At 42.8% G+C, this 25,145-nt stretch overlaps 1 protein-coding gene across 1 annotated transcript in view; it reads right to left on the reverse strand.

Annotated features, from left to right (window-relative positions):
* Positions 1-251: 251 nt before the first annotated feature.
* Positions 252-25,145, reverse strand: part of LOC106608231 (poly(A) polymerase alpha) — a 32,608-nt gene continuing 7,714 nt past the window's right edge. Inside the window, exons 8-20 of the mRNA XM_014206067.2 lie at positions 24,640-24,729; positions 19,448-19,586; positions 14,764-14,836; positions 14,262-14,382; positions 12,736-12,820; positions 6,486-6,539; positions 6,183-6,302; positions 5,371-5,480; positions 5,069-5,190; positions 4,600-4,875; positions 4,074-4,427; positions 3,091-3,162; positions 252-2,324 (exon numbers count right to left, since the gene is read on the reverse strand). Coding sequence (XP_014061542.1) covers positions 2,229-2,324; positions 3,091-3,162; positions 4,074-4,427; positions 4,600-4,875; positions 5,069-5,190; positions 5,371-5,480; positions 6,183-6,302; positions 6,486-6,539; positions 12,736-12,820; positions 14,262-14,382; positions 14,764-14,836; positions 19,448-19,586; positions 24,640-24,729 — 1,712 coding nt within the window. The 3' untranslated portion in view covers positions 252-2,228. The remainder of the gene's footprint in view (positions 2,325-3,090; positions 3,163-4,073; positions 4,428-4,599; positions 4,876-5,068; positions 5,191-5,370; positions 5,481-6,182; positions 6,303-6,485; positions 6,540-12,735; positions 12,821-14,261; positions 14,383-14,763; positions 14,837-19,447; positions 19,587-24,639; positions 24,730-25,145) is intronic.

A 25,145-nucleotide genomic window follows, 5' to 3' on the forward strand; every position in this document is an offset into this window, starting at 1 on the left:
GGTTTTTGCCCTAACAAACACTACATAGTTTATTCAAAACGATCAAAGTTGAATGATTAGTTGATCATTTGAATCAGCTGTGTAGTGCTAGGGCAAAAACCAAAACGTGCAACCCCTTCAGTTACCGAAGACCGAGATGGGGAAACAGCAGGGGTAAGAGTCCGCTGTGGTGTTATGCGACTGTGTCGGAACTTCTTGCTGCGTTTTTCCTCACGCAGTTGTGGCGCACTTTGAACAAGAACACAAGCATCTCTTTGCAACAAGGTATACCTTTATTTGTGAAAAAAAGTACAATACCGCATCCTTACAAATACGCCTAAGAAAAGAAACGTTCAACAGAAAAAGAGCATTGTAAGAACAGGGGACATAACATTTAAATGGTAGTCATTGAAGAAAAACATCTGTACATGTTGATTAACACACTGTAGGTAGACAGTTGTCTTCTGATTCATCGTTACCATACAAGTCCACACGATTAGCACAAACAAATCCAAACAAAAGTATCATTTTGTTAATACATCTAGAAAATATTGAGAAAGTTAAAATGTTAAAAGTCAGTACACATTGTTTTTAAACTTAAAAAAAAAACTGAACCAAAAATATGTGTTACTTTGTTTGCTAACCCTACTGACAAGTTTTAAACCCGTTGACTATTCCCACAAAGTCCACATCCATTACGATGTGAACAAGCAAATCCAAAATGAATAACCAACAAAGACAATTGGTCTTATGAACTAAACCCTCTATGTAAATGTTAGAATAATTATCTTTATTCAACTTGCACCATTTTATGCAAATTCTTTCAAAAAAAATTCACCAAGGCGAAAGCTCCAAGTCTTTTATATTCTAAGCAAAAAAGAAGCATTGTTTTTCATCATTTTAATGTTATTGTACAAGACAGACACTAATGGTTACTGTACAATGCATGTAAACATAGAATCTAAATGTGGTCTATGTCCATTCTAATCATTTGGATTCTATACAATGTATAGCTGAACGCTTTAGTCAGACACCAGACCACCTCTCTACTCTACACTCGGCCTATAGCACTCTGCTACTGCCCTTTCTTACTGTAGCAGTCCTCGGACATAAATCAGAGATAATCTGAACGTTAGCGTGAATGTAGAAAGATGACTAAACTCTTAACTCCCTTATGTCATCTCTAGATTATAAACATGCATCCTAGACAGAGAAACTATGCCATCCTGTGCCACAGAGACATTCTGAGATATTTGTTTTTTTGGTCAAAGTTATTGTGTTGTACATGTACACAAACCTGATGTAGTTCCATTAGCAAGCGTGTAGCTGCACGTGATGACAGCGTGGACATCGTTATGATGCGTCCCCTCATACACTACCTGTATACCCTGAAGGCCACCTCATATCCCAACAGTTATCTGACAGACAGTGATTACCTGCCCATGGATTATAGACTGAAACACAAATGGCTTTATATAGTGACCAGGGTTATAAATAGTGGACTATATAGGGCCTCCAAGCCAGTTCCACTTTTCATTGGTCCCGTCTAAAACGGGGATTGATTTAGACCTGGGACACCAAGATGTGTGCAATTAGTTACCAGGTAGAATAGAAAAACAGCAGGCTCCAGACCTCGTAGGGGTCAGAGTTTATTAACCCTGCTATAGGGAACAGGGTGTCATAACCTGTAGTCAGTCATCTCTAATCTGTTATAGAAGACCGGAAATAACATGTTAGAACCGGCGTATGTGAGCACGTGTGTCTGTCTGTCTGCAGAGTCACTGTGACATCTTTGTGCAACATTCTACTCCTTCCAGCAGCTCTGGAAGAAGTAGGATGAAGATGCCTCAACGCTGATCTAGGGACAGTTTTGTGTTTTCCCTCAATGGTTAAGGTGAAGACACAGGGGAAGGTAAGCTGATCCCAGATCTGTGCCAATGGGACAACTTTAAATTTAACCAGTAAGGTAGAGGTTGGAAGCTGCCTGGGAGAATCCAGTAGAAGGGCAACATCGCCCTCTTGTGAAGATAGTTGCAACTACGTCCTGCATGTCAACTGACAATGTCCCAAGTCGAGAGAGCGCTGTCTGTGTGTGTCTAGTCGCCTGTGCGTCCGCCCTGTCTGTCTGTGTCTGTCTGCAGCACTGTGGGCATTCCGTGGCAAAGGACAGAGGACAAGTAGGTCTTAGGACAGCCACCGTAGCAGTCAGGGGTTGGGGAGTCTGGATTGGTGTGTCCGTCTGCCCTCTCCTACCTGCTGAGACGAAGCTTGATAGAGTTCTTCACCACTGGAATGGGGTTGGCTGGCAAGAGAGGCACGTCAGACAGATCCGTACTCACCACTCTCTGAGGGGAGAGAGAGATTATTAAGTTGTTATTTGGCTGTAAAATTCACTATATAAACAGACCAAAGTGGAGAAAATTACCTGTAGCCTACCTAGAATTATGAGAGAGAGAGAGAGAGAGAGATACTCTTTTGTGGGTGTAATATTTACTGTTCATTTCTGATTATTTCCCTTTTGTTTTTATCTATTTCACTTGCTTTGGCAATGTAAACATATGTTTCCCATGCCAATAAAGCCCCTTGAATTGAATTGAGAGAGAGAAAGACAGCGAGAGAGAGGGACGAGAGAAAGAGAGGGACGAGAGAAAGAGAGGGACGAGAGAAAGAGAGGGACGAGAGAAAGACAGAGAGAGAGAGAGAGGGACGAGAGAGAGACAGAGATGAAAGACAGAGCGAGAGGGACGAGAGAGATGAAAGACAGAGAGAGAGGGACAAGAGAAAGACAGAGAGAGAGATGAAAGACAGAGAGAGAGGGACGAGAGAGATGAAAGACAGAGAGAGAGAGAGACGAGAGAGATGAAAGACAGAGAGAGAGGGACAAGAGAGATGAAAGACAGAGAGAGAGGGACAAGAGAGATGAAAGACAGAGAGAGAGGGACAAGAGAAAGACAGAGAGAGAGATGAAAGACAGAGAGAGACAGAGAGAGAGATGAAGACAGAGAGAGACGAGAGAGATGAAAGACAGAGAGAGACGAGAGAGATGAAAGACAGAGAGAGAGAAAGACGAGAGACAGAGAGCGAGAGGGACAAGAGAAAGAGAGGTGACACCTTAATGTCTGCCTCCATCTTCACTTCCCCTTCAGAAGCAGCCATCTCCTCAGATATACTGTCCTCATTCACCTGGGAACACAAGGACCCACAGAACAGTTTATCACAACTACCATTGACCTGGCAACACCAGGACCCACAGAACAGTTTATCACAACTACCATTGACCTGGCAACACCAGGACCCACAGAACAGTTTATCACAACTACCATTGACCTGGCAACACCAGGACCCACAGAACAGTTTATCACAACTACCATTCATCTGGAAACACCAGGACCCACAGAACAGTTTATCACAACTACCATTCACCTGGCAACACCAGGACCCACAGAACAGTTTATCACAACTACCATTCACCTGGCAACACCAGGACCCACAGAACAGTTTATCACAACTACCATTCACCTGGCAACACCAGGACCCACAGAACAGTTTATCACAACTACCATTGACCTGGCAACACCAGGACCCACAGAACAGTTTATCACAACTACCATTGACCTGGCAACACCAGGACCCACAGAACAGTTTACCACAACTACCATTCACCTGGCAACACCAGGACCCACAGAACAGTTTATCACAACTACCATTGACCTGGAAACACCAGGACCCACAGAACAGTTTATCACAACTACCATTCACCTGGCAACATCAGGACCCACAGAACAGTTTATCACAACTACCATTGACCTGGCAACATCAGGACCCACAGAACAGTTTATCACAACTACCATTGACCTGGAAACACCAGGACCCACAGAACAGTTTATCACAACTACTAGGCTGGGGCAGTATACCGTATACCAAGGTATTTGGAAAAACAGATGGTTTTTCAACACCGTCCAAACTATTTATTTGAAGTTTTTCAATAAATGTGAATATCTGTAGTCAACTTCTGCAATACATTAGGAGACGCAGAGACATAAAAATGGTATCCATACATGAAATTGGGTCATGATGATAAGCTTGTTGTGTACCTCTCCCTCTCCTGCGCTAGCTGCACCTCTATCCTCTGTTGTCTTTGTCTCTGGGACTATGGAGGGGTCCTCCATCTGGTGCTCCTTAGGGCTCTTCTCCTCCAGCACCTCCTGGTTAGGGGTCTTGTTGGCCACTGGGGGACCCATGGTGGGGGGAGGAGATGGGCTCTGGGGGGCCACTGGGGGACCCATGGTGGTGGGAGGAGAGGGGGTTTGGGGGGCCGCTGGGAGACCCATGGTGGCGGGAGGAGAGGGGGTTTGGGGGGCCCCTGGGGGACCCATGCAGGGAGGAGGAGTGGGGTTCTGGCTGCTGGGGACGGGGTCTCCTGAGGTCTGTCTCTCAGCGGCTGACTCCTACAGGAAACAGAGAAGAACATTATCAAACTGGATCAATAACTGGAGTCTACCGTCCCAAAATGGCAGCAACAAACATCTGCAACAACAACAAACTTTTACGTGGTGTATACATGTTGTACGTTCTGTAAACTCCTGGCTGCACAATGACAATTAATATTGAATAGAATACCTCTGAGTCTGATTTTAACCTCTTCCTCTCTTCTTGCATAGGGGAACCAGGTCTCTTCACAGCTGGCGGACTCATAGTGGAAGCTTGGACCTCTGGTTGGCTGGCTGCTGCCGCGATGGGACTGGGAGGGGGACCTAGTGGGCCACTCTTCACTGGGGTCAACGTGGGCACTGCGGCTGACAAGGCTGTGGGGGAGGGCACTGACATGCTGTTGTCACTGTCCAGCGATAGGTCCAGACTACTGTCATTCATCTGACGAAGCCCCTCTGTAGAGTGCTGGAGGACAGAACAAAATGACACGGGTTACAGGAAGCATGCAGTCAGCGAAATTAGAGACAAGCAGAGTATCTGTTCCACTTCTATAGAGTTAAAAACACCAGCTGAAGATGCATATCTGAATGGTTAATGACATACAGCTAGCTGTAGGTTGATCAGAGGTGGAGGATAAGGAAATGGGAGTCTGTCGTACCTTCCTGCGTTTGGGCATGACCAGGCTGGGCAGTAGCTGATGCAGTTGTCTCTTCTTCACATGCATGGCCTGGATCTTCATGTCTGCCTCAAACATCTTACTGCTGATCGCCTGGCGGTACACTGCAGGAAACATTTAGAAAATAACTAGGATTATGGTCCTTTTTATAGAACATTAGCACCAGTTTGTGTCAAATAATAAATACAGAAAACAGGACAATAATCCAAATCTGGAACATTTGTAATTCTACATCCCATGGCGTTCCCATGGCGTATGACTTTGTTTGAGTGAGGTGATCATACCTGTGTCAGTAAAGGACTGGATGTCAATGGTTAGGTCAACATTGAGGTTCTCTGATGCCTCCATCTTCTTAAAGATAACTCCTATCACCCACATGGTGCTGACCTCCTCTCTGAGACACACAGAGACACACAGGGAGAGAGACACACAGGGAGAGAGACACACAGGGACACACAGGGAGAGAGACACACAGGGAGAGAGACACACAGGGACACACAGGGAGAGAGACACACAGGGAGAGAGACACACAGGGACACACAGGGAGAGAGACACACAGGGACACACAGGGACACAGAGAGAGAGACACACAGGGACACACAGGGAGAGAGACTCACAGGGACACACAGGGAGAGAGACACACAGGGAGAGAGACACACAGGGAGAGAGACACACAGGGAGAGAGACACACAGGGAGAGAGACACACAGGGACACACAGGGAGAGAGACACACAGGGAGAGAGACACACAGGGAGAGAGACACACAGAGACAGACAGAGACACAGAGACAGACAGAGACACAGAGACAGAGAGACACACAGGGAGAGAGACACACAGGGACACAGAGACAGAGAGAGAGACACACAGGGACACACAGGGAGAGAGACACAGAGAGAGACAGACAGAGAGAGGAACACAGGGAGAGAGACAGACAGAGAGAGAGAGAGAGTGAGACACACAGGGAGAGAGACAGAGAGAGAGAGAGACACAGAGTTATAAAAGAAAGAGACCATGTCCATGGTGAAGTAAGAGTTTGTTACAATCTTGCATAAATACATGAAATCAATCAAATGTCCCAGCTCAATAATAAACTCACTTCTCCCTGCTTTCCTTGGGTCCAGGGAAGGACTGGGGGTTGACATGGGCCAGCGTTATGAACTCATTCTTCTCCAGGTTCCCCACAAGGATCCTGATCTTAGACTCAACCAGACCAACCCTGCAGGGACAGAGAAAACAGTGCTTTTATCAATCTATTCCCCAACAGTAATCTGATAAAGACCCATCTTCTGGCTTTAGGAGCAACACAGATGAAATGCAATACACTAGGTCTCCACCCTCATCTAATTCTCATCCCAAGGTTTTTCCTGTTTTTTTTAAATTTGTTTTTGTCAGTACTCACCATTCCAGGTGCTGCTTCTCGGTGGGGGCGCTCGCTAGCAACACAATATAATGCCTTGGAACATAAGAGAGAACAATACCATTACACCCTAAAAGGACAGAGGCCAGGCAACGAACCCAGGCTAGGAGAGCCCCAGGCTAGGAGAGAGGCACTGAGGCCCGGACCAGATCGCCACCGCTCTCACAGCGTGTCATGGAAATATATACTGCTCAAAAAAATAAAGGGAACACTTAAACAACACAATGTAACTCCAAGTCAATCACACTTCTGTGAAATCAAACTGTCCACTTAGAAAGCAACACTGATTGACAATAAATTTCACATGCTGTTGTGCAAATGGAATAGACAACAGGTGGAAATTATAGGCAATTAGCAAGACACCCCCAATAAAGGAGTGGTTCTGCAGGTGGTAACAACAGACCACTTCTCAGTTCCTATGCTTCCTGGCTGATGTTTTGGTCACTTTTGAATGCTGGCGTTGCTTTCACTCTAGTGGCAGCATGAGACGGAGTCTACAACCCACACAAGTGGCTCAGGTAGTGCAGCTCATCCAGGATGGCACATCAATGCGAGCTGTGGCAAGAAGGTTTGCTGTGTCTGTCAGCGTAGTGTCCAGAGCATGGAGGCGCTACCAGGAGACAGGCCAGTACATCAGGAGACGTGGAGGAGGTCGTAGGAGGGCAACAACACAGCAGCAGGACCGCTACCTCCGCCTTTGTACAAGGAGGAGCACTGCCAGAGCCCTGCAAAATGACCTCCAGCAGGCCACAAATGTGCATGTGTCTGCTCAAACGGTCAGAAACAGACTCCATGAGGGTGGTATGAGGGCCCGACGTCCACAGGTGGGGGTTGTGCTTACAGCCCAACACCGTGCAGGACGTTTGGCATTTGCCAGAGAACACCAAGATTGGCAAATTCGCCACTGGCACCCTGTGCTCTTCACAGATGAAAGCAGGTTCACACTGAGCACATGTGACAGTCTGGAGACGGCGTGGAGAACGTTCTGCTGCCTGCAACATCATCCAGCATGACCGGTTTGGCGGTGGGTCAGTCATGGTGTGGGGTGGCATTTCTTGGGGGGGCCGCACAGCCCTCCATGTGCTCGCCAGAGGTAGCCTGACTGCCATTAGGTACCGAGATGAGATCCTCAGACCCCTTGTGAGACTATATGCTGGTGCGGTTGGCCCTGGGTTCCTCCTAATGCAAGACAATGATAGACCTCATGTGGCTGGAGTGTGTCAGCAGTTCCTGCAAGAGGAAGGCATTGATGCTATGGACTGGCCCGCCCGTTCCCCAGACCTGAAACCAATTGAGCACATCTGGGACATCATGTCTCGCTCCATCCACCAACTCCACGTTGCACCACAGACTGTCTAGTAGTTGGCGGATGCTTTAGTCCAGGTCTGGGAGGAGATCCCTCAGGAGACCATCCGCCACCTCATTAGGAGCATGCCCAGGCGTTGTAGGGAGGTCATACAGGCACGTGGAGGCTACACACACTACTGAGCCTCATTTTGACTTGTTTTAAGGACATTACATCAAAGTTGGATCAGCCTGTAGTGTGGTTTTCCACTTTAATTTTGAGTGTGACTCCAAATCCAGACCTCCATGGGTTGATAAATTGGATTTCCATTGATTATTTTTGTGTAATTTTGTTGTCAGCACATTCAACTATGTAAAGATAAAAGTATTTAATAAGATTATTTCATTCATTCAGATCTAGGATGTGTTATTTTAGTGTTCCCTTTATTTTTTTGAGCAGTGTATATTTTTTTAATATATTAAACACACTTCTCTCAAACTGCTAAAAACTGCAGGACTAATACCAAAGTCCTGTAGTTAAGGCAATAAATGATAGACACAAACGTCAATAGCTTACGTGACACTGTCTTACAGCAGCACATCACAGTATCAGCTACAAATGCGTCACAGCACATCAAACTAGTCAAATAAAACCAATAGAACTAAAACAATAATTTATTCTGCAAATCATCATCATGTCAGAGAACAAACCTGATTCAGACTAGAAAACATATCTTCCACAATATTAAAAAGTATCCTGATAGTCACTATTATACTATAACTGAGCAAAACTAGTATTGTCTGTCTGTGTACAATCTCTACACAGTTACCACGGTAGCACCATAGAGTTCTCTCTACACAGCTACCACGGTAGCACCATAGAGTTCTCTCTACACAGTTACCACGGTAGAACCGTATAGTTCTCTCTACACAGTTACCACGGTAGCACCGCATAGTTCTCTCTACGCAGTTACCACGGTAGCACCATAAAGTTCTCTCTACAGTTACCACGGTAGCACCGTATAGTTCTCTCTACACAGTTACCACGGTAGAACCGTATAGTTCTCTCTACACAGTTACCACGGTAGAACCATAAAGTTCTCTCTACGCAGTTACCACGGTAGCACCGTATAGTTCTCTCTACACAGTTACCATGGTAGAACCATAAAGTTCTCTCTATGCAGTTACCACGGTAGCACCGTATAGTTCTCTCTACACAGTTACCACGGTAGAACCATAAAGTTCTCTCTACGCAGTTACCACGGTAGCACCATAAAGTTCTCTCTACGCAGTTACCACGGTAGCACCGTATAGTTCTCTCTACACAGTTACCACGGTAGCACCATAAAGTTCTCTCTACACAGTTACCACGGTAGCACCATAAAGTTCTCTCTACAGTTACCACGGTAGCACCGTATAGTTCTCTCTACACAGTTACCACGGTAGCACCGTATAGTTCTCAATACGCAGTTACCACGGTAGCACCGTATAGTTCTCAATACGCAGTTACCACGGTAGCACCGTATAGTTCTCTCTACAGTTACCACGGTAGCACCGTATAGTTCTCTCTTCACAGTTACCACGGTAGCACCGTATAGTTCTCTCTACGCAGTTACCACGGTAGCACCATAAAGTTCTCTCTACAGTTACCACGGTAGCACCATAAAGTTCTCTCTACGCAGTTACCACGGTAGCACCGTATAGTTCTCTCTACGCAGTTACCACGGTAGAACCATAAAGTTCTCTCTACACAGTTACCACAGTAGCACCGTATAGTTCTCTCTACAGTTACCACGGTAGCACCGTATAGTTCTCGCTACAGTTACCACGGTAGCACCGTATAGTTCTCTCTACGCAGTTACCACGGTAGCACCGTATAGTTCTCTCTTCACAGTTACCACGGTAGCACCGTATAGTTCTCTCTTCACAGTTACCACGGTAGCACCGTAAAGTTCTCTCTACGCAGTTACCACGGTAGAACCGTAAAGTTCTCTCTACGCAGTTACCACGGTAGCACCGTATAGTTCTCTCTTCACAGTTACCACGGTAGCACCATAAAGTTCTCTCTACGCAGTTACCACGGTAGCACCGTATAGTTCTCTCTACACAGTTACCACGGTAGCACCGTATAGTTCTCTCTACACAGTTACCACGGTAGCACCATAAAGTTCTCTCTACACAGTTACCACGGTAGCACCATAAAGTTCTCTCTACGCAGTTACCACGGTAGCACCGTATAGTTCTCTCTACGCAGTTACCACGGTAGAACCATAAAGTTCTCTCTACACAGTTACCACGGTAGCACCGTATAGTTCTCTCTACAGTTACCACGGTAGCACCGTATAGTTCTCTCTACAGTTACCACGGTAGCACCGTATAGTTCTCTCTACAGTTACCACGGTAGCAACGTATAGTTCTCAATACGCAGTTACCACGGTAGCACCGTATAGTTCTCTCTACACAGTTACCACGGTAGCACCATAAAGTTCTCTCTACGCAGTTACCACGGTAGCACCGTATAGTTCTCTCTACACAGTTACCACGGTAGCACCATAAAGTTCTCTCTACGCAGTTACCACGGTAGCACCGTATAGTTCTCTCTACACAGTTACCACGGTAGCACCGTAAAGTTCTCTCTACGCAGTTACCACGGTAGCACCATAGATTTCTCTCTACGCAGTTACCACGGTAGAACCATAAAGTTCTCTCTACGCAGTTACCACGGTAGCACCATAAAGTTCTCTCTACGCAGTTACCACGGTAGCACCATAAAGTTCTCTCTACGCAGTTACCACGGTAGCACCATAAAGTTCTCTCTACGCAGTTACCACGGTAGCACCATAAAGTTCTCTCTACGCAGTTACCACGGTAGCACCGTATAGTTCTCTCTACGCAGTTACCACGGTAGCACCGTATAGTTCTCTCTACAGTTACCACGGTAGCACCATAAAGTTCTCTCTACGCAGTTACCACTGTAGCACCATAAAGTTCTCTACGCAGTTACCACGGTAGCACCATAAAGTTCTCTCTACGCAGTTACCACTGTAGCACCATAAAGTTCTGTCTATGCTCTGTGTGGAAGAGCTCTGCCTTGCATCTTGTTAAAAACCACCTCACTGTTCGTTCAATCACAGGAGCTTGTACTCTGATTATTTCCCATGAGGTTACAATATTATAATAGGTTTAAAATGACAAGCAGATGATAACGGGAAGGATAGTTTTTCATTTTCAGGCCACATTGAAAATAAAAAAAAGGTCTGAGCCCGGGATAAAATGACAGATTTATTCAAACAACAGTACAGAGAAACCAGTTGCAGTAATCAGCAGGACGCCACCCAAGCCAGCAGGATGGTCTGATTCTAAAATCTATTAATCAAGCCTGATGTGTAAAAGTCTAACCTGGATGACAATCAAAGTGGAATTACATCTCTAATGCTCCTGTCCAATCCACAGGCTGGATGTATTTATTCACTTAAATTATCATTCATTTTTTTCAGGCTCTCCAGTGCTATAAAAAGGCCATCCAGAATGTTCTGTTGCATTGTCTCCTTTTCTCAGCCAGCAACCCAGAGGAGGAGGAGTTGTGTTTAAGGCAGGGTGTGCTGTCAACAACCCAGAGGAGGAGGAGGACTTGTGTTTAAGGCAGGGTGTGCTTAAGGCGACAACCTTTCCTCTGCCAGCAAACCAGAGGTGTGCTTAGCCAGAGTGTGCTGTAGGCAATATATAAACATTTTTCTGGCCAAGAAGGGTGTATGGATCAAACTGATTTGCCAGAAGACTGAGGGTATTTCACTGCAAACGGAGCACTCCAGTAATGGAAGATTTTGGTAAATGAAGGAGAGGATTGGATTACTAAACTCTCAATAGAACACTTAAGCTAAAAGTGGAGGGTATTGGGCAGCAAAAAGCTCTGCATTCTGAAAATAGGTCTACACGTTGATTGGGGCTGCAAAAGGAGAAATGCCTCCTCTTCCAAGGACAATGCCTCTTGGGTAACAGAACTGTGGCCACTGTCCTATCATCATGCTCTTGCATACTACTGATAAACCAATTAAAAACGTATCTATATCTAAAACCTATCTAGCTATGTATCCCTCCCTTAAGAATGTGTTCTTAACTGACTTGCCTAGTTAAATAAAGCTGAAATGTAAAACAAATGTAAATACATTTCTCTATACACAGATTAACACTCAAATTTGAGCAGAACTGCTAAGTGAAAATGGAATCCAGGATGTGAGTTAGTGATCTGGATTCATGTATAGAATTAAACTGAAAGAGCCAATGACACTTTCATTAAAATGACGCTTTCATTTTTGGTGTTCTTCACACGGCTTCTTGCTAATGCTTAGTGCTACAATTTACGTATTTATCATGATCAAAACTTGATGAGGAAAATAAAAAAACATGTCTACAAAATCAAGACTAACAAGAAATACATTGTGCAAATTGTGAACTAAAGCATTTTATTTGGGAATTGATAGACAATATAACAAGACAAGGAAAACCAGGAGATGGTTTAATATAGGAAACCGTACAACTGAAGTACCTACCTTTACTAAAATATACAAACATGAAATATTGAGTTGTGCTTACATTAGAGAGGCACAGTCTATACTAAATATTACTGATAACACTGGGCTTCAGGCCCTGCATAACGTTAACATAGTATTTGCGTTTATGATAATTGTTTTGTGAATCAAAGAGGATGCTTAGGTAAGAAGAAAGCTTATTTTGAGTCTTGTATGAAAGCCTGAAGTGTATATTTAATAATACAGGTAATTCAAACTGAAGGAGTGGATTACATATACAGTTGAATATAAAAGACGAAGAGGAGAACTTCACATTTACTGAAAAGTATGTTGGTATATTTAGAAAATAGAAACCTTTATTGAAATAGTTGGTTTGTCTCACCATGTGTGTCCCACAGGATAAGCTGCTTAATACATACTTGTATTTCTGAAAGAAGTTTGGTGCTTCAAATAGTTTGGACCACTCTGCTTTATTCTGCAAAATTTCATCTGTGATGGACAGACCTGTGGGAGGAAGGAGGAAGGAAACCTTGTTAACCAACGAGGAGAACTAAAGGAAACCTTGTTAACCAACGAAAGAACTAAAGGAAACCTTGTTAACCAACGAGGAGAACTAAAGGAAACCTTGTTAACCAACGAGGAGAACTAAAGGAAACCTTGTTAACCAACGAGGAGAACTAAAGCAAACCTTGTTAACCAACGAGGAGAACTAAAGCAAACCTTGTTAACCAACGAGGAGAACTAAAGGAAACCTTGTTAACCAACGAGGAGAACTAAAGGAAACCTTGTTAACCAACGAGGAGAACTAAAGGAAACCTTGTTAACCAACGAGGAGAACTAAAGGAAACCTTGTTAACCAACGAGGAGAACTAAAGGAAACCTTGTTAACCAACGAGGAGAACTAAAGGAAACCTTGTTAACCAACGAGGAGAACTAAAGGAAACCTTGTTAACCAACGAGGAGAACTAAAGGAAACCTTGTTAACCAACGAGGAGAACTAAAGGAAACCTTGTTAACCAACGAGGAGAACTAAAGGAAACCTTGTTAACCAACGAGGAGAACTAAAGGAAACCTTGTTAACCAACGAGGAGAACTAAAGGAAACCTTGTTAACCAACGAGGAGAACTAAAGGAAACCTTGTTAACCAACGAGGAGAACTAAAGGAAACCTTGTTAACCAACGAGGAGAACTAAAGGAAACCTTGTTAACCAACGAGGAGAACTAAAGGAAACCTTGTTAACCAACGAGGAGAACTAAAGGAAACCTTGTTAACCAACGAGGAGAACTAAAGGAAACCTTGTTAACCGACGAGGAGAACTAAAGGAAACCTTGCTAACCGACGAGGAGAACTAAAGGAAACCTTGCTAACCGACGAGGAGAACTAAAGGAAACCTTGCTAACCAACGAGGAGAACTAAAGGAAACCTTGTTAACCAACGAGGAGAACTAAAGGAAACCTTGTTAACCAACGAGGAGAACTAAAGGAAACCTTGTTAACCAACGAGGAGAACTAAAGGAAACCTTGTTAACCAACGAGGAGAACTAAAGGAAACCTTGTTAACCAACGAGGAGAACTAAAGGAAACCTTGTTAACCAACGAGGAGAACTAAAGGAAACCTTGTTAACCGACGAGGAGAACTAAAGATGAGACAACGTATCTAGGCTACAATGAAGTAGGACGTTAGGAACCCCTTCAACAACAAAAAATAACTAAATAAAAAGGCCAGACTAGATGGAATTTACTTGATATGCACGCAAAACTTACATTTGATGAAACTTCCCTTTGACATCAATGTATAATTTATGTAAATGTTTGAGTAAGTTTCTCACTCAAGTCTCTGAAGTTAGGACATTGATCTGAAGGGTTTTGTATAAAAAGAGCACAGAGGGCCTGTGGATGCAAAAGTTTGTGTATAAAAGTAAAACATTTGAGACGGCCAACGGACCCTGTTTGAACTCGTCCACCATGACAGCCCGTGTGGAGACGGAGACGTTGTAGGTGGAGTTCTGCTGGGGATAGGCTGGTGTGATGATGGGCATCAGGTGATACCTGTCACTGGGTGTCACCTGGAACAACACAGTGACACATTCTCAGACAGTTATATCCTACATGGGAATACAGGGCCTCTAGCAGGGTTGGAGTCAGTTTCATTTCAATTCAGTCAGTTGTATGATATATTAAGCCTCAAATGCAGTTGGATCAAATTGTTTGTACTGGAACAGATGAAATAAGTAACTGACTCGGGATTCAGATCACAGGTAAAATCCCTGGCCCTAGACTTTAAATGGTTGATACAAGTGGGATGTGTCTGTGTCCTGGAGGAACAGGTGTTAATAACCGCTTTAAAAAATAAAAATAATAAAATAAAGTTAACTTCATGTTTATGACAGTCCTTGATGTATTAGTGTTGCTCAGGAAAGGACTTGTATCAGCATGACCAACATTACCCTGGGGTCCCACACTGGCAGGTTCAGGTTGCAGTCCTCTGGCTGCTTCAAGAGAACAGGGTTGGGCCATTCCCTGCAACACAACAACTCAAGTTCAGTGTGATGATACGGACCAAGTATACAATCAGTCACTCAATCCTTTGCACTAGCCATCTTGTTTCACTATGTTCCTAAGAAATACAGGAGTAATTAAGGCTGACAAAAGCACCAAGGACTGAGAAAATGTGATGACAATCAGGGTTCTCTCTGGATCAAAAAGGGCAGGGGGTGTGGCAACGAGGACCGTCGGCACAGCTACATTTTAGAGGCCTCCATCTTGGCACTGTAGAGACATTGCATTCTTAAGCCAATTGCCTGCAATTATATAAATATCTCTATAGAGCATAGATATATATATTTATTTTTTTAAGGTTAATTTCCTGCAATTCTACACATTTTGCCATGGAGCGGAGTGAAAATGTTGCAGTTTTAAAGATGTTTCCTGCAATTCTGTGCATTTTGCCATGGATAATGCTGTGTTCTTTTGCTCAAACATAACAAAATGAACACAGCTAAATTCATTGTTTTTGGAATTTTCAATTCTCTGACTGTCTAGTTTTTATTTTGGTGATTGTTAGTTCTGAAAGACTATATTATATTAAAAGATAATGGACCTGTGGTTTTAGTCGTTTGAGTTTACACAAAGCTTTTAGGCGACCCGAAAATACATTTAAGCGGCCCCCTAAGGACTAGAATGGCAGAACAATCCCTGACCATAATATAGAAAGGGTGTCTATTAAATCCTGCTTCATAACAGGGTTTCTGGTAGGCGGGAAACGCCGGCTTTTGGCCCTAAATCGTTTTATTTGAAGCCAATAAATAAAAACAGTTGTTGGCAAATGACAGGGAGCAAAAAATAAATTTTTTAAAATTATAAATTGCAAAATAATGTTTTTTTAAATTAAATTAATTGATGTAAATACATTTGACAGTCATGCTTATTGGTGTATAGCAGGGCTGTTTAGTATAATGGAGTGGAATTAAATTGACTTGTCTGTATTTTCCTTAGTTATCATGCATCTTATGTATTGTTGGATTCTAGCTTGAAATATACTTGTTAATGTTACCATACCAGAATGTATTGATTACTTTACACGTATAAGAACGTATACAGTATGAGAGGTCAAGGAAGGGTAAATGTGAAATAGGTGTGTGCTAAGTTACTGAGTGATGTGGAAAGTTACTGAGTGATGTGGAAAGTTACTGAGTGATGTGGAAAGTTACTGAGTGATGTGGAAAGTTACTGAGTGATGTGGAAAGTTACTGAGTGATGTGGAAAGTTACTGAGTGAGAAAAAGGGTAATGCAGAAAGATCATATTCTGTTGAAATATGTTATTGTTGAATATGAATGTTCCTAAGGAGGGAGGCAAAGGGCAACAATCTAGTGTCAGTTCTTGATAAGGCAGACCAGTTACTGAGGAATGATGTTGTCTTTCCTGCTGTATGACCCAGTGGGTGATTAAACTTGGTTTGAGCTTTTTCTACGCTGTTTGTTCAGAACCTAACATTATCCAACAACTATCACACGTGCACAGCATACAGAGCCTATTTTGTTTATCACGTGCACAGCATACAGAGCCTATTTTGTTTATCACGTGCACAGCATACAGAGCCTATTTTGTTTATCACGTGCACAGCATACAGAGCCTATTTTGTTTATCACGTGCACAGCATACAGAGCCTATTTTGTTTATCACGTGCACAGCATACAGAGCCTATTTTGTTTATCACGTGCACAGCATACAGAGCCTATTTTGTTTATCACGTGCACAGCATACAGAGCCTATTTTGAGCCGGATTTATCCTGGAGCTTCTCAGCTGGTTGCTGCACGATTAAAATAGAGCTACTAATTTTTTTTATTTCTCAACTGGTAATTGAAGTGCACCTCCCAGTCACCATTTAAGTGCAGGCAACATGCAATCAGCGAGTCACCCACCACTTTACAATGTGAGCTGGAGGCCGTATGCATTTCGAAAACAAACTTAACATTTCTTAAACCTGAATTTTGTTTATGAGGCATGTCTTACCTTGCTTCAAAGTAGCCTATAGGCAAAATCTGACCATTGAAACGTTTGAGTTTTACATAGGCGGCACGTGAGTTTCATGTTAGGGGAAGCTTACAATTTAACCTACCATTCTATATGCTAGTTATGATCAGTTTAATTTCAATAATAATGTTCTGCTCTCTCTTCAATCATCGTCACGTGGTTAATCATTCTAAAAGTTAAAGCCATGAGGGATCTTCATCCTCTGCCATATGGACACACTGATACGTCGTGATCCATTGGCGGCAACAAAAAAAAAAATTCTAAGAAATTATTAAGAACAAATTCTTATTTACTATGACGGCCTACACCGGCCAAACCCAAACAACACTTGGCCAATTGTGCGCCGCCCTATGGGACTCCCAATCACGACCGGTTGTGATACAGCCTGGAATCGAACCAGGGTGTCTGTAATGATGCATCAAGCCCTGAGATGCAGTGCCTTAGACTGCTAAGCCACTCGGGAGACTAAAGAAATGAGCGCATGGAACTCATAGCCTATAGGCCAATGCAGCAGTAGGTCTATAACTTCCATTGATCTTTCACACCGACGACTGGTGATTATCGAGACATTGTTGGAAAGATTTTTCAAATAGCTTACTGTGAGGAACTATAGTTTTGAAATATAATTCGCAATGAATGTAAAACAATAAAAGACTTTCCTACATTTCTGCACAGCAGGCCAGGTACAGGTACTAGGTGTGCTCTCTCAACATTATCAGGACAGAGAAACCAGACACGTACCCATTGCTCACCAAACAAAAGACAATGAAAAAAAAATTCAATGGAAAAATCTCTTAAATGATGGTTACGAAATAAACCAAAACTTGGTTCTCACAAGCGTAGCAAGTTGTGAACTCCGCAAATGTTTCCGCTCGGAGAATGAGAACGGTAAATTACTAATTAATACATGCATCAACAACTGAAAGGGATTAATGGTACATTTATTCCTCTTTGTCAAAGTTATGCTTTCTGTTCAAGTATTTTTTATTATTTTATTTAGTATAGACAGGAGTAATTATATAATTTAGGCAAATTTCCATTTAATTTCCTACTGGACCCACCACTATACCATTTCTCTCCTGTTCTATTAGACCCACCACTATACCATTTCTCTCCTGTTCTATAGGACCCACCACTATACCATTTCTCTCCTGTTCTATTAGACCCACCACTATACCATTTCTCTTCTGTTCTATTAGACCCACCACTATACCATTTCTCTCCTGTTCTATTACACCCACCACTATACCATTTCTCTCCTGTTCTATTAGACCCACCACTATACCATTTCTCTCCTGTTCTATTAGACCCACCACTATACCATTTCTCTCCTGTTCTATAGGACCCACCACTATACCATTTCTCTCCTGTTCTATTAGACCCACCACTATACCATTTCTCTCCTGTTCTATTACACCCACCACTATACCATTTCTCTCCTGTTCTATTAGACCCACCACTATACCATTTCTCTCCTGTTCTATTAGACCCACCACTATACCATTTCTCTCCTGTTCTATAGGACCCACCACTGTACCATTTCTCTCCTGTTCTATAGGACCCACCACTATACCATTTCTCTCCTGTTCTATAGGACCCACCACTATACCATTTCTCTCCTGTTCTATTAGACCCACCACTATACCATTTCTCTCCTGTTCTATAGGACCCACCACTATACCATTTCTCTCCTGTTCTATAGGACCCACCACTATACCATTTCTCTCCTGTTCTAATAGACCCACCACTATACCATTTCTCTCCTGTTCTATAGGACCCACCACTATACCATTTCTCTTCTGTTCTATTAGACCCACCACTATACCATTTCTCTCCTGTTCTATAGGACCCACCACTATACCATTTCTCTCCTGTTCTATAGGACCCACCACTATACCATTTCTCTCCTGTTCTATAGGACCCACCACTATACCATTTCTCTTCTGTTCTATTAGACCCACCACTATACCATTTCTCTCCTGTTCTATTAGACCCACCACTATACCATTTCTCTCCTGTTCTATTAGACCCACCACTATACCATTTCTCTCCTGTTCTATTGGTTTTCATATCAACTTTCCTTCATTGTCCAGAAGACAAATGCACAGTCCTAGTCATATCAGAAACCCATCCTAGTTGTTTCATCTTTAGAAATGTAGAAAGTGGGAGAATCTAACAGAAACACTATCAGATGCTCTGTTTAGAATGGTCTTTTCCTAGACACGCTGTTAAGAATGGTGTTTTCCCGCTAACTACATTTTGGCAAATGTTTGAAAATTACGTTTTATTGGCTGCTTCATTACAGCTGTATGTTCTGTTAAGATGAATTACCATAATCTACATGTGATTTCTGTCATTCTGAACATCGTGGCTGGACGCCCTAATGGCTTCTGCACCCAATGCATATGGGGCCGGTAAATTTCTCAAATGGACAGTAAATTGAAAATCTTCCCGGTCACGTTGTCCGGCACCACGGAAAACCCTCGTTCATAAACACCGCATACAAAAACGACACGTCACTGGCAAAGCACAGAAAAACGAATGACCATCTGAAAACAGGTCACAGAGTAAGCCTGAAAGAGAGAGACGTCTCACCACTTAGAGAAGACGAGGAAAAACTTGTGTACGAGGGTGGAGGCCACGGCGTTGGGGTAGAGCTGGCAGGTCCTGGCTACCAGCATGGCCCAGGATACACCACCCAGGAAGCCCAGGATATTACTGTAGATGTTATGGCCTGGGAAAGAACAATAACATAACATTAGATGTATATATATAAAATGGTGTTGGGTAGGTCCTGGCTACCAGCATGGCCCAGGATACACCACCCAGGAAGCCCAGGATATTACTGTAGATGTTATGGCCTGGGAAAGAACAATAACATAACATTAGATGTATATATATAAAATGGTGTTGGGTAGGTCCTGGCTACCAGCATGGCCCAGGATACACCACCCAGGAAGCCCAGGATATTACTGTAGATGTTATGGCCTGGGAAAGAACAATAACATAACATTAGGTGTATATATATAAAATGGTGTTGGTAGAGCTGGTAGGTCCTGGCTACCACTAAGAGGTTAGATTTGTTGTTGCCCTACAAGGCAGTTGGCAGAATAGAGGTGAGTTGTAGTAGTCGTAACAGCAATACATACATATCTGATACATACAATAGGGGTGTGAACATTTAAACGGAAGGGAAAAAAATACCACTAACAGGTCCCAATCATGAGAACAATGTGGCGGAGTCGGCAGAGGAGTGAGGAGACAAGGAAACAGCCCTTTACTCACTCCACTGACTTTTCTTAAGGAAACCCCAACTTAGTTATAAATCAACTGTTAAAAATGTGCCAGGATTATTAACCTGTTAGGGCTAGGGGGCAGCATTTGCACGTCTGGATAAAAAAAATGTACCCGATTTAATCTGGTTACTAATCCTACCCAGTAACTAGAATATGCATATACTTATTATATATGGATAGAAAACACTCTAAAGTTTCTAAAACTGTTTGAATGGTGTCTGTGAGTATAACAGAACTCATTTGGCAGGCAAAACCCTGAGACATTTTCTGACAGGAAGTGGATACCTGATGTGTTGTATTGACTTTAAACCTATCCCATTGAAAAACACAGGGGCTGAGGAATATTTTGGCACTTCCTATTGCTTCCACTAGATGTCACCAGCCTTTACAAAGTGTTTTGAGTCTTCTGGAGGGAGATCTGACCGAACAAGAGCCATGGAACGATGATGTCCCATTAGACACCTGGCGCGCGAGTTCATGTTGGGTACCCTCGTTCCAATACGTTATAAAAGAGTATGCATTCGTCCACCTTGAATATTATTCATGTTCTGGTTAAAAAAGGCCCTAATGATTTATGCTATACAACGTTTGACATGTTTGAACGAACGTAAATATATTTTTTCCCCTCGTTCATGACGAGAAGTCCGGCTGGCTTAGATCATGTGCTAACAAGACGGAGATTTTTGGACATAAATGATGAGCTTTTTTGAACAAAACTACATTCGTTATGGACCTGTGATACCTGGAAGTGACATCTGATGAAGAGAATCAAAGGTAATGGATTATTTACATAGTATTTTCGATTTTAGATCTCCCCAACATGACGTCTAGTCTGTATCGCAACGCGTATTTTTCTGGGCGCAGTGCTCAGATTATTGCAAAGTGTGATTTCCCAGTAAGGCTATTTTTAAATCTGGCAAGTTGATTGCGTTCAAGAGATGTAAATCTATAATTCTTTAAATGACAATATAATATTTTACCAATGTTTTCTAATTTTAATTATTTAATTTGTGACGCTGACTTGACTGCCGGTTATTGGAGGGAAACGATTTCCTCAACATCAATGCCATAGTAAAACGCTGTTTTTGGATATAAATATGAACTTGATAGAACTAAAAATGCATGCATTGTCTAACATAATGTCCTAGGAGTGTCATCTGATGGAGATTGTAAAAGGTTAGTGCATCATTTTAGCTGGTTTTATGGTTTTGGTGACCCTGTCTTTGACTTGACAAAACATTACACACAACTCTTGTAAATGTACTGTCCTAACATACTCTAAATTTATGCTTTCGCCGTAAAACCTTTTTGAAATCGTAAAACGTGGTTAGATTAAGGAGATGTTTATCTTTCAAAGGGTGTAAAATAGTTGTATGTTTGAAAAATTTGAATTTTGACATTTATTTGGATTCAAATTTGCCGCTCTTGAAATGCACCTGCTGTTGATGGAGTGCACCACGGGTGGCACGCTAGCGTCCCACCTAGCCCATAGAGGTTAACCTCTTGGGGCTAGGTGGGACGCTAGCGTGCCACCTGTGGTGCACTCCATCAACAGCAGGTGCATTTCAAGAGCGGCAAATTTGAATCCAAATAAATGTCAAAATTCAAATTTTTCAAAAATACAACTATGTTACACCATTTGAAAGATAAACATCTCCTTAATCTAACCACGTTTTACGATTTCAAAAAGGTTTTACGGCGAAAGCATAAATTTAGAGTATGTTAGGACAGTACATTTACAAGAGTTGTGTGTAATGTTTTGTCAAGTCAAAGACAGGGTCACCAAAACCATAAAACCAGCTAAAATGATACACTAACCTTTTACAATCTCCATCAGATGACACTCCTAGGACATTATGTTAGACAATGCATGCATTTTTAGTTCTATCAAGTTCATATTTATATACAAAAACAGCGTTTTACTATGGCATTGATGTTGAGGAAATCGTTTCCCTCCAATAACCGGCAGTCAAGTCAGCGTCACAAATTAAATAATTAAAATTAGAAAACATTGGTAAAATATTATATTGTCATTTAAAGAATTATAGATTTACATCTTTTGAACGCAATCAACTTGCCAGATTTAAAAATAACCTTACTGGGAAATCACACTTTGCAATAATCTGAGCACTGTGCCCAGAAAAATACGCGTTGCGATACAGACTAGACGTCATGTTGGGGAGATCTAAAATCGAAAATACTATGTAAATAATCCATTACCTTTGATTCTCTTCATCAGATGTCACTTCCAGGTATCACAGGTCCATAACGAATGTAGTTTTGTTCAAAAAAGCTCATCATTTATGTCCAAAAATCTCCGTCTCGTTAGCACATGATGTAAGCCAGCCGGACTTCTCGTCATGAACGAGGGGAAAAAATATATTTCCGTTCGTTCAAACATGTCAAACGTTGTATAGCATAAATCATTAGGGCCTTTTTTAACCAGAACATGAATAATATTCAAGGTGGACGAATGCATAGCCTTTTATAACGTATTGGAACGAGGGTACCCAACATGAAGTAGCGCGCCAGGTGTCTAATGGGACATCACCGTTCCATGGCTCTTGTTCGGTCAGATCTCCCTCCAGAAGACTCAAAACACTTTGTAAAGGCTGGTGACATCTAGTGGAAGCAATAGGAAGTGCCAAAATATTCCTAAACCCCTGTGTTTTTCAATGGGATAGGTTTAAAGTCAATACAACACATCAGGTATCCACTTCCTGTCAGAAAATGTCTCAGGGTTTTGCCTGCCAAATGAGTTCTGTTATACTCACAGACACCATTCAAACAGTTTTGGAAACTTTAGAGTGTTTTCTATCCATATATAATAAGTATATGCATATTCTAGTTACTGGGTAGGATTAGTAACCAGATTAAATCGGGTACATTTTTTTTATCCAGACGTGCAAATGCTGCCCCCTAGACCCAACAGGTTAAAACACATTCAGAAATATCTTCAGAAATGAGACAGATCCTGGTTCTGTTGAGTGTTTGTTTAATACTGATTCCGTGAGCTCTAAGATTCACACAACATCTGTCAGATAAAGCAATTTCCCCAATTAAACTGTTTTTAAATCTTTTGCCTTGATGTAATAAATGCGTCAAAATAAAAGAACTGAACAAACTCTCTGGGATATCTCAGAATGTATTTAGGGTTTACACTGTTCCAAACGGGCAGGATTCTTTAGAGGGCTAATCTATAGGTCCAACAAACACATGTAAAAATCTACCAGTCACTCTGATTTTTAACCATGTGGTATATTGTTTCCATTTCATTTTTTGTGATCTGAATCTTAACCAAAATATCACAGATCCAGCCAGTTAGTGTTGCAGCACGAGGAGGGGGATAGGATTCCTAGTTCTCTGAGTTTGTGCGATTAATTTAACCAGCTATGAAACAAAAGCGCCAGAAATACTTTGAAAACAGCAACTGCAGCATTTTACTATAAAATGGGAGCATACTTGACTATTTCTATTCACAAATACAAGTGAAATGCTCGCACTGTGGCGCCCTGACCACCTGTCAATGTGGCTAGTGAAAGACACCTTACCAATGCCAAAATGTACCAGGATTTGGCAGGTGGCGGGTGTTTTAGGCCCTGCTAATCTAACAGCACCTGTTTGACAGAAACTGGCCTAATACGTACACAGTGCTAACTCCTCCTAACTTTTTAATCTATTTGCACACATACCCATGCAGGCTCAGAGAAGTAGCCTACCCGTCTCCCTGCAGGCTCAGAGAAGTAGCCTACCCGTCTCCCTGCAGGCTCAGAGAAGTAGCCTACCCGTCTCCCTGCAGGCTCAGAGAAGTAGCCTACCCGTCTCCCTGCAGGCTCAGAGAAGTAGCCTACCCGTCTCCCTGCAGGCTCAGAGAAGTAGCCTACCCGTCTCCCTGCAGGCTCAGAGAAGTAGCCTACCCGTCTCCCTGCAGGCTCAGAGGTAGCCTACCCGTCTTCCTGCAGGCTCAGAGAAGTAGCCTACCCGTCTTCCTGCAGGCTCAGAGAAGTAGCCTACCCTTCTTCCTGCAGGCTCAGAGAAGTAGCCTACCCTTCTTCCTGCAGGCTCAGAGAAGTAGCCTACCCTTCTTCCTGCAGGCTCAGAGAAGTAGCCTACCCGTCTTCCTACTGTCCTAATTTAGAAGTGCCTCGCACCCTCTACATTTCACATGGCCAGTGGATTCTCCAGTATAATCCTGTTTAGGAAGTAGGAGCTCAGTTTGGGCCCAGCGTGTTCACATGTCATTAGTTGATTGTTAGTGTGAAAAGAGGGCAAGGTGAGAATGAGTGAGATAATCCCTACCTGCCTAGCCACAACAGTCTCAGTCACTCAGTGTTACACACACACACACACACACACACACACACACACACACACACACACACACACACACGCGCGCGCTTACGGAAGATACCGACTCAGACACAGGTCTGTTATCCACCAAGACAAATGATTGTGCTCCTACGCAACAACAATACTACAGATCCAACTCACGTTTAGCCCACAGCTTGATGGTCCTCAGAGTCAATCTGAAGTTCTCAATGTTGGGTACAAGATGAAGGATCTCATCTGTAACTCTGCAACCTGAAAACACAAGGTCAAGTCATTATTGTCCTCAACTAACCCACAGTCACAATAGAGACAGACAGTCAGGCTACAATGTATCCCCGTAACTAACCCACAGTCACAATAGAGACAGACAGTCAGGCTACAATGTATCCCCGTAACTAACCCACAGTCACAATAGAGACAGACAGTCAGGCTACAATGTATCCCCGTAACTAACCCACAGTCACAATAGAGACAGACAGTCAGGCTACAATGTATCCCCGTAACTAACCCACAGTCACAATAGAGACAGACAGTCAGGCTACAACACAATGCAGAGAGAACACTTAACCTACAACACAGCAGTTGCTTTCAACCAGCTGTAGGTACGGTTAGAGGTGAGTCAACAACCAATTGTTAAGAGGCCTTTCAACCATTCAAACCACACTGTT

The sequence above is a fragment of the Salmo salar genome, chromosome 06 (genome assembly GCF_965601325.2).
Source record: "Salmo salar chromosome 06, fSalSal1, whole genome shotgun sequence".
Taxonomy (NCBI): Eukaryota; Metazoa; Chordata; class Actinopteri; order Salmoniformes; family Salmonidae; genus Salmo; species Salmo salar.